Genomic DNA, 13,871 nt, shown 5'->3' with positions numbered 1-13,871 from the left:
CACCATGTGGGTGCAGGGAACTGAACCCTGGTCCTCTAAAAGAGTAGCCAGTGCTCTTAATCACTGAGCCATCTCTCCAGCCCCCACAAAATTCACTTTAAAATCTACTCAGTAGATGGGTGTGGTGGTACATGCCTTTAATCCCAGAACTCTGGAGGCAGAGGCAGGCAGATCTCTAAAATTGAGGCCAGCCTGGTTTACATAGTGAGTTCCAGGCCAGATGGGGCTACAGGGAAACCCTGTCTCAAAAAAGACCCCCCCCAAAAAAAAGAACCATTTAGTAGAATTTAAACTATGGGACCAAAGCTCACGTCAATGAATTTAGTACACCTCTCAGAACATAGTATATAGTACTTTGTACCAAGTAGGTGTAGACATTGAGGAAATGTTTGTGGGCTGATCACCTGCCACAGTGAGTTACAGAATCAAAGGCACAAAGATAATATTTTACTGTCAACATGAAAGGGAAAAAAACCCTTCACATTCTATAAAAGATACTCTATTCTTTGAAAGTAAAATTACAGATTTTTTTGTATCTCATATGGATGACTTGGAGACTAGAGATCATTATGTATCACAGAAATCCTAACATATATGTCTGGTCCATTACAGCTGCATGGCATCGATGTGTTCAAGATGGGCAGCCAGGAAGAGAACAGTCCTGGTAGGGAAGAGGAACCTTGATATTTTGGAAATATGTATAATACCCAACATTGTCAGAATTTAACCATTTGAAGATATAAAAAATATTTAGAAAATACTGAAGCACTTGTATAAATGCTCAGATAAGTGGCCTGGCACACTTCTTGGTCCTCATGCATATTTTTTGGCTCGTGGATAGTTCCTCTTCCTCAGCACCCCCACCATCTTCAGCATGTGAAGAGTTGAGAAGTTGAGCTGTCCATCAAAGGCTTCCAGGTGCTAGCGTTGCTCTAATACTCCAGTGTCACAGTCTTGGTTTTGAGGTATTCGTTTAGAGCTTCCTCCCCTAGGGAAGAAAAGAGCAGTCAATGGACCATGTGCAAAGACAGAGGGTGGCCTAGGCCTGTGCCTCTCAAGTTCATGTGGATCATCTGAGCGCTTAGCTCACTTGGAGGTGGATTGAGTTAAGTTTGGGGAAGGCCCTGAAGTTTTATGTTCCTCATACTTTTCACACAGTGCTGATGCGAATACACCACACTGAAGGTCCTCTAAGGATCAGGATTGGTGAGCTTCAGCCCCAAACCACCTTCCTGTTGCCCTCCATGATAAATTCTGTTTATTCTCTGTACATCCAGTGACCTGAATGCTGTCTTAGTCACATTAAATAAAACATAGCTGAGCACAGGAAGGAAAGCTTGGAAGCATTAGCTTTCAACTTGCCATGAAGAGAAGGGTCTGCAGTTTATTCCACATGCTACAGACGCAGAAGCCCATTCCCAAGCAAAATTCAGTCTATCTGTCTTCATCTGCTTCTGTTTTGAGCAGGTACAATCTGATCTCTATGGTTAAGAAGTTATGGGCAGATTGCCACAGGGAGACTAATGAACTTGTGATAGAAAGAAGATTGTCAAATTTGTCTCATTAGAAGTCCCAACACCTTGCTTATACCTCAGAACAACTGGATCACCATCTGTATGTTTCGAAAGCTCCTGGGTGATTCCAGTTAGAGGTACAGCCAAGGTTGAGAACCAGGGAGCTAAGATGCTTTCAAACTTGAAGAAGAAAAATTGCCAGGCAAATTGTCCTGTCTATAACAAAGCAGACCTTTAGCTGTCAGTTATGCTGTCAAAGGACAAGTGAAAATGGTTGCCTCTTTGTAAAAATTCCCAGGAAAGCCTCTTGTGTTTTAGATTCAGGGATGAAAACTAATTTTTATTTCTATAAATACATTGCTGAAAATAATTAGAAAAGAGAAAAATCTCGGTACCCCAAATGAACCAAACATACTGGCAAACTAATCTCAGTAAATCACAAGTATGTCTTCCACCACAACCACAACACTAAACAATGGAGGACTGTACAGAATAAAGTGTAGGTTCCACAGTTGGACTGCCTGACTTTGATTCTGACTGTGATTTTGAGCAACTCCCCCAGCCATACTGAGCTTTGCTTTCCTGATATAAAAAGTTTGATCCTAGTACTTACCTCCTAAGTGCAATTGTCTGCATGTAGGTAAAGTTCTTAGAATAGGGCCTGGTACGATTTTAGCATCCAAAGTGAGCTTATTCTTTGAAAGACATTAGGACAACTGCTCACAGTGAATTCCATGTTTGGCTTTTTACATACTCTAACCCCAAGGCCCCAGACTTCCAACAAACTCTGCTTATGGTGACTCGGAAAGACTGCAAGGTCTCACAGACAGAACCCATTCTTGAAGCTGTTCAAGACCTTCCATTTCCAAATTATAACCAAATTCATTTTGAATATCAGATTTTAAAAACCAAAGACATTTTAGCTAAAAACGTTTTACTTTAGATGGCTCAGTGGATTAAAAGCACTTGCCAAGCAAGCCTGACAACCAGAATTCAATCCCTGGGACCCACATGATGGGTTGTTCTCGACCTCCACATGTGTACCATGGCACACTCACATCCACAAATGCACATAAATAATGTAATTTAAAATTTTTAATGTGGGGCTGGAGAGATGCCTAGTAGTTAAGAGTACTTGCTGATCTTGCAGAGGACTCAGGGTTGGTTCCCAGCACCCACATGGTGGCTAACAACCATCTGTGACTCCCATTTCAGGAGATCTGATGCCCTCTTCTGGCCTCTGTGGGTGATGCATGCACATGGTGCACTTACATACATGCAGGTAAAACATACACATGAAAAATTAAAACTAATGTTTTAAGTTTTTTAAAAAATCTGCCCTTGTAAACTGCCATATAGTAAACACATTTCAAAACAATGAACAGGTGTTGCATGAAATGCAAATTGTGTGACGTGACTACATGGACACACAGGAACAGAATCAAGCCATACATACACACCTAAGTCTTTTCCAAAGCCAGACTGCTTCACTCCACCAAACGGGGCTGCCACGTCTGTCTTGTTGTAGGTGTTAATGAAAACTGTTCCTGCCTCTAGCTTGTCACTCACATACATGGCTTTGTTTATGTCTCTCGTGAAAACCCCAGAGGCCAAACCATACTCTGTGTTATTTGCTCTCTGCAACACTCCATCGATGTCTCTATAAGATATTTCCAGAAGACAAAAGATGCCATTAAATGTAAAGGGTAATACACTCATTTAGTTCGAATTTTTTTTTCTTTATGCTAGAAACAGGAAAACTTCACTGCCACCTGCTTAGACTTTATAAATAAAAAGTTAAATGCTCCAGGCTGACACTGAAGGCCCAAGAGATATTATAGCTCTGAGAATTCTACTTTTCATACATCCATGCAGTGGCTCCTTCCATCTGACCCAAAGTCATCTTTCCACTCTTCCAGGGTCATTGCTTGTGATCTCCCCCTCCCCTTCTTTCAGAACATGGCTTCTCTTCTCTCTTCAGGTCTGCACAGGTTCAAAGCTCTTTGGTATCTCCCCGGAAGCCTCTCCAGGTCCCCCAGTCCTGCTGTGAAGGTAGCAGAATGTGGAGGGTCAGTGAGAAGACTCAGTGTCCAGACTACCTGGGTGGACTCAGCCAGATGACCTCATCTGGTACCCTTCATTCTAGTGCAAAACAAAAGGACTTAATCTAATTATCATGAGGATGAAATGAATTTGTTTACAGAATGCTGACAGATGCAAAGATTTGGTTGAATTGCAGATGTGAAACCTTGGTGTGGAGTTATGAATACTGTAATAACCCCACATAAGAGTAGACATGAAGGTAGCTGGAGAAATGACTCAGTAGTCAAGAGTACTGACTATTCTTGCAGAGGAGCCACGTTTGATTCCCAGCACCCACATGTTGGCTAACAACCATCTATAACTCCAGTTCCAGAGGATTCAACACCCTCTTCTGACGTCAGTGGGCATTGCATGATATGGGAGTACTTACATACATGCAGACAATACACTCATACACATAAAAATAATAAGTAAAGCCAGGCGTGGTGGTGCATGCCTTTAATCCCGGCACTTGGGAGGCAGAGGCAGGCGGATCTCTGTGAGTTCAAGGCCAGCCTGGTCTACATTGAGGTCCAGGACAGCTGGGGCTACAGGGAGACCCTGTCTCAAAAAAGACCAAAAAAATGATAATAATAATAATAAGTAAATTAAAAAAAAAAAAAAAAGAATAGGCTGGGCGTAGTGGTGCACGCCTTTAATCTAGCTCTCAGGAGGTAGAGGCAGGTGAATCTCTGAGAGTGCAAGGCCAGTCTGGTCTACATAGCTCCAGGCCAGCCGGGGCTACAGGAAGACCCTGTCTCAAAAAGACCAAATAAATAAAATAATAAATAAGTAAATAGCCATGAGGAGGCTGGAGAGATGGCTCAGCGGTTAAGAGCACTGGCTGCTCTTGCAGAGGACCAGGGTTCAATTCCGAGCACCCACATGGTGGCTAAAAACCATCTGTAACTGAAGTTCCAGGGGATCCAATACCCTCTTCTGACCCTGTGGCCATTGCACGGCACGGGTGCACTTACATACATGCAGGCAATACACTCATATAGATAAAATTGCCTGCATGTAGGTAGGTGCACCCATGTCGCACAATGCCCGTGGAGGACAGAAGAGGGTGTCAGATTCCCTGAAACCAAAGTTACTGATGTTGTTAGCCACCATGTGCATGCTGGGAATCAAACCCAGGTCCTCCATAAAAGCAGCCAGTGCTCTTAACCACTGAGCCATCTCTAGCTCCTTTTTTATTTTTCCTTCATAATTTTATTTATATTTTTCCCAAAGGATTTTTGTAGGTCATCATGACTCTGTTTAATTTCTGATTAGCATATAAAGGTTGGAACCTGGCTCTGAGGAGACTGACTTTGCTAGAACATTTCTTGATACATTGCACCTAGTAAGAATCCATATGCTCTAAGGAAGCAGAGGAAGGAAGATAGCTTCCTGCCAATTCCCACTGAGGGCTGCTGAGGTGCGCTAGCTGCACAGCCACTGTCTACTTCTAGAATACCAATGGGCATAATGGTAACAGAGAAGCTGCAGATACTTGAGTTGTTTCATCTTCACAAAAGACAAGACATTATTCACCCATTTTTTCTAATAAACACTATCATTCACCCAATTTTCTAATAAGCTGAGGCCCAGAGTGGTGTAAATAACTGGTTCAAGCTCACAGAGACAGGAGGGTGAGAGGCACAGGGCATGCCCTCACCACTGCTCCATCCTGCCCACTATGTGACCTAACTGCCCATTGCCATTAGATATGATGCTCTTTGAAGAAGGGGACATAACCAGGTTTTAGAACCTTCTAATGTCTGCAGGTTTAAGACCAAACCAGGAGAATTTATAATGAAAGAAGGCATCTCTGGGACAGTATCAACAGACTTCTACAGTGTAAGCATCCTCAGAAGTCTTACAGTATGTCTGTTTGTCCATGGCTAAGAAGTCTTTCTGGACTCTATACCTGGTATTTTCTACAACATCTGCCAGCCTGGTCTGTGTGAGGTAGTGTACCACAAGGTACCGGCGCGTTCAAATTAATATGGTTCCATGAGCTCAGCTGCCACATGGTCTTCCTCTTAGATGCTGAACACTTTGGAAAATTGCTGTAGTTTAACATCCAGCGTCTCATTAACAGTTGACTAGCTGGTGACCGTGAACATTTCTCTGGAAAGCTGAGTATCAGGTTCTGGGGGTCTGGAGCCTATGATAGCAGCCTTCTTTCTTTGGGATTGAGATTTTTCCACATGTTGCCCTTCTCAGGAACATAAATATAAAAACTATTTATGTTGTATCTTAGTTGTTTGCTTTGTTTCCACAGACACTTCAGATATCCCTTGAAGGTAAGTTCACTCCTAAAATTGTTTTGTCAGCCAGTAATTTAACCTGACAGGTAAATATATATTAACAATCTATAAAAGTAGACATTTGATGTGGGTATCTTCCTTAATTGCTTTTCCATCTTATTTTTTGAGATAAAGTCTCTCACTGAACCTAGAGTTCACAAATTTGATTTAACTACTTGAGTTATTCTTGGGGTAGAGAATTGCATGTCCATTGACCTCGTGCCATGTGTACAGTAAAAGGCAAAGTGGGGGAAGTTTGCAAGTGTAGCCCAAAAATTACTCATTCCTCCATAAAGCATGGGCGATGGATGAGTGCCCGCACCCTGAGAAAGAGGGATGGAGCCAGCCAGCCGAGCCCCTGGGGAGAGTTAGCAGAGACACTGCAAGATGGGGAGTGGCCAGATGGAGAGTTAGTGGTGGCCATTTTAGGAACTCAGGGAGTGAGGCATTTGACTGAAGGGGGCAGGCATGCCCTGCTTGTCTTGCAGGCTCCACAGGGCGAGATGAGGCAGACCATGTGGTGAGATGGTGCATGGGCGCAGGTGCGCAAAAGCTGATGGAGACTACTGGGGGGCTTGAATGGCACATGGGTTATGGGAAGCCATTTCATGTAAGGCACCCCCTACCCCCAAATATCATAAAATGGTACAAAACCCAAACTAAAAATGTCTAACATTAGTCCATGAGCCCCAGGGCCTTGGAGGGTGTGCAAGTGAGCCTCCCAAGAAGGGAAAAGGAAAGAAAACTTAGTGCAACAGTAAGTCAGAACCCAAGTTAAAATATGCCTAAGGACCATACCCATTTTGGAATTTAGAAATGATCATGATAGGTCCAAAGGATTCCTCTTTGGCGAGATACATGTGATCTTCAACGTCTGTGAACACAGTGGGTTCCATGAAAAAGCCTGTGGAGGAAAAACCAAGAACATCAGTTAAAGATTAGATCCTTTCAATTAACCATTCTCTTGGTTTGTCTCCCCCCTTGGGCTCTGTGAAGCCAAGAGGAGTTCACGTTTCTATTTGGAAGTGGCATTCATAGCTTATTATTTTTTAAGTGTCTTTATTATGAGAATTTCAAATATATAAAGGCAGAGGGTAGAATTAGTAAAATAAGTATTCATATTTTAATAAATTTTTTCTGTTATGTTGAAATGTCTTAAAGCAAGATCCAGATTTCAATTTTTATTCCCAATCAGTACAAATCAGTAAAAGGTACAGGTGGGTTTTTTGTTTGTTTGTTTGTTTGTTTGTCATTTTGAAACAGTAGGCTGGCCTTGAACTCACAGAGATCCATCTGCCTCTACCTCTGGAGTGCTGGGACTAAAGGCGAGCACAAGCATGCCCGGGGGGGGGGGGGGGGGGGTCGGGGTTAACATAATCACAATAGAGTATGATGCTAATTAAACTGATGCTCATTCAGTATTTGTTGTTTATATTTCACTTTCATTGTTTAGAAGTTTCCTCCTTTTCCTCCTTTTTGTTATTGTTTAACAATTTGTATGATTTAGGATTTAGATAAATCCATAGTTGCATTTGGTTGTTAAATTTCTGGTGTCTTTTACTCTAAATGTCTTTTTCTACCCTCCCTTACTCTCTGTTTTGTTGAGACAGTCTCTCACTGTGTTGCACAAATTTGCCTGGAACTTGCTGTGTAGCCCAGACAGTCTGCTTCAGCATCCTGAGTGCTGGGGTTACAAGTGTATGCCACCATGCCGCACTATACTGTAGACTCTCTTAACATTTTAAATTTACCTCTGCCTCTTCGGGGGTGATACGCATTTCTCTATACAGTGTTTATCACTCCCTTTAAATTGCAGTAAAATTCACAGAACATAAAATTTTTGCCATCATAACCATTTTATTTATTTATTTATTGACAAGGTCTTGCTACATAACCCAGGCTGACCTCAAACTTGCAATTATTCAACCTCGGCCTCCCAAGTGCACTATCTTAGCCATTTGTTTTTGTTGTTGTTTTTTTTTGACAGGGTCTCCCTAATCCCAGCACACCTGGAAATCAGTGTGTGAACCAGGCTGGCCTCTATCTCACAGAGATCCACCTGCCTCTGCCTCCCAGGGCTGGGATTAAAGGCCGGGTGCCACCACGCCCAGTATCACTTCCACCATTTGGAAGTACACAGTTTAGTGTTAAATGCATTCAGGCCAGGCATGATGGTGCATGCCTTTAATCCCAGCACTTGGGAGGCAGAGGCAGGTGGATCTTTGTGAGTTTGAGGCCAGCCTGGTCTACATAGTGAGTTCCAGGCCAGATGGGGGCTACAGGGAGACCTTGTCTCAAAAAGACAAAAAAAAATGTATTCATATGGAATCCCATACAATTCTCACCACTGTCCAACTCCAGAACTGTTAGGCTGGTAAGACCAAAACTCTGTACCTGTTAAATAGCACCCCTCTGCTATTTCCTATAAATTGAAAGTCTGGCTTGATGGTGTGATTATATTAAAGTTGATTATTCTTAGCAAGAAATATTTCAGTGGTGATATTGTATATTAGCATGCTGTCACCCATCTGGAGATGCTCATCCAGTTGTCTAGCTCTCATTGATGCCCACACTAACCACCCTTACCTCCTCTGCTCCAGCTGTCAACTTTGTTTTTTCCTGAGAAATCTTAGGTGTGAGTACTTTGGTGCCTTGTAAATATCAGACCCTTCTTAACCTTCACCTACCTAGTAACTCCAAACTCCATGGACAGTCATTCCTGAATCAATTATTCATCTATCAGAGAGACACAAACTAGTGATGGGGAGTGGGCTGGAGAGATGGCTCCACAGTTAAGAGCACTGGCTGCTCTTGCAGAGGACTGGGTTTGGTTCCCAAGACCCACATGGTGGCTAACAAAAGCCTGACACCCTCTTTGACCTTTGTGGGCATTGCATGATACAGGTGCACTTACATACATACAGGCAATATACTCATACACATAAAAAATGGAGATTTTTCTACCCTATCTATTAATTTGCAAGGATTTTTCTGTACAAATGTCTATCATCTACTCAGTGACCTGGAAATTCAGTTCATAAAGGAAACACAGAATAGCTATCTCCTGCCCACTCCCAATATTCAGAGTAAGGAGCCAGTGCTCAGTCCTCTGTAACCATGTAAACAGTGATTGTCCTGAGGGTGGGAACAGGGAGCTGCTCACGAATGCCAGTAAGAGCTCCTGCCTTGACAGCAGCTGCAAACCCTTCCTGGGCTTGGCTGGCTGAGATTTAAGTCTCAGAGTACCAAGACTAAAGTTGGCCAGGGCCTGACAACACTTCACCACATCTGTTCCCTGGATAGGGAAGGACCTGGCACATTCATTTTTCTCATTTTCCCAGGTCGGGAAAGCAGGGTGCTTGTGCACATTTTAGCTCATTCTACTCAGGGGGAAACTGAACTTCAGAAATACTGTGTCAGCCAATATTCTGCAGCTTGTAAGTGGCCAAACGGGATGAAAACAACAACAAATCCATTTTTTTCTGGCCATATTATAAACACCACTGTTCACTTCTGCAGTGAGATGGCACTGACATGGAAATCGTTGCCATCCATTGCAGCTGGGAAGGGCACAATGCACACCCCAAGGAGGTGCTCTTACCTGGCCTTTGTACCTGTCTTCCCCCATACACCAGCGTGGCCCCCTCCTGCACCCCAGCTTCACAGTACTGCAACAGTTTTTCCAGATGGGCCTTGTGGTTCTGGGGTCCATGATCAGTAGATCTGTCAAGCGGATCACCAATTTTCATCTTTTTAATTTCTTCTACCTGTATATTGCCCAGTCCACAAAACACAATTCGCTGTTAGTCCCAACAATGGATTCTCTTGGCTGAGTTTTACAGACAGTACATTTTGTACTAAGCTGTTCACAGATGTGTGCGCAGCCCAAAATTGCTGAGTGGTCACAGAAAGAGCATGTGTGCGATACAAGGTTGTTATGAATCGATATGACAAGTGCTTGAAGTTTCAGGCCTCAGTGTTGGAAATTTCATCAAGTGTCTGATCCTGAAAGCCTGGGATGTCTATACTGTCTATACTGCAAAGTGGATTCTACTGACAAAGTGACTCTCACCTGACTGCCTACCACCTGCCTCTCTGGATGACTATACACTCTCATGAAGAGAAGGTAGTTTGCTTTTGTTTGTGTGTATGTGTGCATGTTTGTGTGTATGCAGGTGCACATGGAGACCAGAGGATACCTCTACTGTTGTTCCTCGCGTTCCATCACTTTGTTCTTTGAGACAGGGCCTCTCATTAGTCTGGAGCTTGTCAATCAGCTAGGCTGGCTAGCCAGTGAGTCCCAGGGGTCCACCTGTCTCTGCTGTCTCTCCAGCACTGGGTTTACCAGTATGCACCACCACACCTGGCTTGTTTTTGCAGGTTCTGGGGGACTAAACTCAGGTCCTCATGCTTGCAAGGTAGGCACTTTACCAACTGAGTCACCACTCCAGCCAGATACCATGTCATTGTTTGCTTGTTTTTCACATTAGGAAAGTTGGATTTGGTGGGGAAAATTTAGGTGCTAGTTTCCTGGATATACACAAGCTCCTGATCATTATTACCTTCGTAATAGTAGATATCCCATGACTTATTTTAGCCACAGAGTTTACCTTAACAGTGCTACAAATGACTTGTAGTCTCACAGTTCTGGATTCGTGATCAATCTACAGGTTTATTTATTTGCTATTTTTCAAGGAAAGAATGAAATGCTGTCGTGTTACCTGCAAGTGAGGGTTTGTGAGAGTCTAATGACGTTCTGTTTAGTCACCTTAGGCTTTTACAAAAATCTAGGAGTGTGACTCACAGATGTGAAGGATCTAAAATACTACCAATGAAAACAAATGCTTAAGTATTGCTTTAGTGAGGTTACAGGCTTGTAACTAACTTGTTATTTTGAAAATTTATAAGCACTTATAAACGTGAACAAAGCATATGAAACTCATGTACTCCTCGCCCAGCAACAGCTACCAACTCCTGACCAGTTTATTCCCTCGCTCACTTGAGTTATTTTGATGCAAATACTTGTTGTATACTTTCATCTCTAAGTATGTGAGCATATAGCCATAAAAAATAAAAACTGGTGTCAGTGAAAGGCTCAGTGGGTAAAGGTACTTCCTACCAGTGCTGAGAACTCAAGTTTGATGCTGGGACCCACATTGTGGAAAGAGATAACCAGCTGTAGAGAGTTTTGTTACACGGTTGGCTTGTGTCACAAGTATGCGCATAAATATACACACACACAGTTTAAAAAAACCCAATTTTGTGTGTGTATGTGTGTGCGAGTGTATGCCTTTGTATATGTGTGAGTGGATGTGTGATTTCTGTGTGGATGTGTGCGAGTGTTAGTGTGTGGATGTGTGATGCAACACAGGACCTTGTGCATGTTAAGCAGTCACTCTATCACTGAGCCACGTGAACTTCTAGCCGGGACAACTGGCACAATACTACTATTGCTATCACACCTAAAAACTCATGAATAATCCCAGAAGTGCTTTTGAAGGTAGGGCCATTTCTGTAAAACTTATAGAATATATATGAAGGTGCCTTACCACTCTGGTCACAAATTCATCATGGATAGATTCTTCCACGAACAGCCGCCCAGCTGCAATACAGTTCTCTCCTTTATTGAAAAACACTGCACCCATGCCCTTTGGCAGAAGAGAAAGCAGTCTTAGTGCTACTTGGTAAGTCATGACTGCCATCCAGTTACACAGAGAGAAGTGAATATTGTGTGCGTGTGTGCCCATGTGTGCGTGTGTACCTGTGGAGGCCAGAGGCGGACATCTGGTATCTTCTGCTCTCCACCTTTTTATTTCCTTTTTTTCTGAGAAAGGGTCTGTCACTAACCTGGAGCTCCCTGATCCAGCTAGACTGACTGGCCAATGAGCTGCAGGGATCCTCCTGTTGCCCAGCGCTGTGACTACCGATGCATAGCATCCTGCCTGGTTTTGTATGTGGGTGCTGCATGCTGGGAATCCAAACTCTGGTTCTCATACTTGCTCAGTGCAGAACTAAAAGCCATGTTCCACCAGAGTTCCCAGAAGACTCAGCTCACCTCCCTATGCTTGCTCACTGGGCACCATTGGGCACCTTTGTCTTAGAAATGAAGGATGAGGATCAGCCCAATTTTAAGAATAATTGTTTTTTAAAAAACATTATATATATGTGTATATATATATATATTATTTTATGTGTAGTGTGTATTGCCTGCATGTAGGTAAGTGCACCCGTGTTGTGCAATGCCCAGGGAGAACAGAAGGGACTGTCAGATCCCCTGAAACTGGAGTTACAGACAGTTGTTAGCTGCCATGTGGGTGCTGGGATTTGAACCCGGGTCTTCTGCAAGAACAGTCAGTGTTCTTAACCACTGAGCCATCTCTCCAGCCCCAAGAATAATTGTTTTAAAGATTTTTAAAAATGTGTATGAGTGTTTTGCCTGTGGTATGTAAGTGCACTCATGCATGCAATGCCCAGGGAGGCCAGAAGAGGACATCAGACCCCTGGAACTGGAGTGACAGATGGTTGTGAGAGCTGCCATGTGGGCCTGGGAACAAAACCAGGTCTTCTGCAAGAGCAACCAGTGCTCTTAACTACTGAGCCATCTCTCTAGCCCTGTGATGGTATCTTAAAAACCTGCAGTTGAAACCAGGAAACTAATGTTGCCAAGTACTTGAGTTGTTTTACAAGATGAAATCTTGTTATGTTGCCCTGGTGGGTTCTGGCCTCCTGGTGGGTTCTGGCCTCCTGGTGGGCTCTGGCCTCCTGGGCTCAGGTGATTCTCCTGTGTCATCCTCTTGAGCAGCTGAGGTTATAGGTCTGTATCACTCACTGTGCTCAGCTGCCATCTACTTTGTATTTTTCCTATTTATGTGAAGCAGGGTTTCTTGGCCAATGTGGCCTTGACTTTAATATGCAGCAGTGATTGACCTTCAACTCCTGATCCTCCTATCTCTACCCCCACCCAAGTGCTAGATTACAGGATGCATCACCATGCCAAGTTTACATGGTATCAGGGATCAAACCCAGGGCTTCATGCATGCTAGGCAAGTGTTCTACCAACTGAGCTACATTTCCAGTCTGTCAACTACTTCTTATTTTAATTTTTTTTTTTTTGAGTCAGGGTGTCCCTGTATCCCCAGTTGTTTCTTCTACCATGGATGTCCAGTTTTATGGGGTTTTTTGCTTGTTTATTTTTTAGTATTTTTGAGACAGGGTCTCCCTGTAGCCCCAGCTGCCCTGGAACTCGCTATGTAGACCAGGCTGGCCTTGAACTCACAGAGATCTGCCTGCCTCTGACTCCGGAGCACTGGGATTAAAGGCTTGTGCCACCATGCCTGGCTACAAGATACTACTTCTTTCTTTAAACTTTATTATTTTTATTTTATGTGTATGCATGTATTGCCTGCATGTAGGTAAGTGCACCCGCATTGTGCAGTGCCCACGGAGGACAAAAGAGGCTGTCAGATCCCCTGGAACTGGAGTTATGGACAGTTGTTAGCTGCCATGTGGGTGCTGGGATCTGAACCCGGGTCTTCTGCAAGAACGGTTAGTGTTCTTTATCTGCTGAGCCATCTCTCCAGCTCCCAGAATACTACTTTTAAGAACTTTTTAAAAAAATTTTTCTTTTATGTGTACAAGTGCATTTGCCTGCATGTATGTGAGTGCACCTGTGTCGTGCAATGCTGTGGAGGTCAGAAGAGGGAGTCGGATTCCCCTGGAACTGGAGTTAAAGATGGTTCTTAGCTGCCATGTGGGTGCTGGGAATCAAACCCAGGTCTTCTGCAAGAGCAGTCGGTGCTCTTAATCGCTGAGCCATCTCTCCAGCCCCCAAATACTACTTTTAAAACCTAAGTGCCCTTAGGATAAAAACAAAAATGAACAAACAAACCAAATAAAAACCATGACTTTTACTTATGACTAGACAAAACCAATCTCATTGGAAGACCTCCAGTAAGGGAGATGGAATGTGTTATAGAAG

The 13,871-nt window shown here is 43.4% G+C and overlaps 1 protein-coding gene across 2 annotated transcripts in view; it reads right to left on the bottom strand.

Annotated features, from left to right (window-relative positions):
- Nucleotides 1–837: 837 nt before the first annotated feature.
- The window catches only part of Aldh1l2 (aldehyde dehydrogenase 1 family member L2), a 63,700-nt gene continuing 50,666 nt past the window's right edge, over nucleotides 838–13,871 (bottom strand). Inside the window, exons 19-23 of one of the 2 annotated variants that reach the window (XM_008843137.2) lie at nucleotides 11,443–11,541; nucleotides 9,495–9,660; nucleotides 6,692–6,797; nucleotides 2,975–3,174; nucleotides 838–988 (exon numbers count right to left, since the gene is read on the bottom strand). In XM_008843137.2, the coding sequence (XP_008841359.1) occupies nucleotides 933–988; nucleotides 2,975–3,174; nucleotides 6,692–6,797; nucleotides 9,495–9,660; nucleotides 11,443–11,541 (627 nt within the window). In that variant the 3' untranslated portion in view covers nucleotides 838–932. The remainder of the gene's footprint in view (nucleotides 989–2,974; nucleotides 3,175–6,691; nucleotides 6,798–9,494; nucleotides 9,661–11,442; nucleotides 11,542–13,871) is intronic. The other variant, XM_029568353.1, reaches the window with a different exon arrangement.

The sequence above is a fragment of the Nannospalax galili genome, unplaced genomic scaffold (genome assembly GCF_000622305.1).
Source record: "Nannospalax galili isolate Female #2095 unplaced genomic scaffold, S.galili_v1.0 scaffold39, whole genome shotgun sequence".
NCBI lineage: Eukaryota > Metazoa > Chordata > Mammalia > Rodentia > Spalacidae > Nannospalax > Nannospalax galili.
Note: the sequence above shows the minus strand (reverse complement) of the source record. Positions and strands in the feature narration are given on the sequence as shown.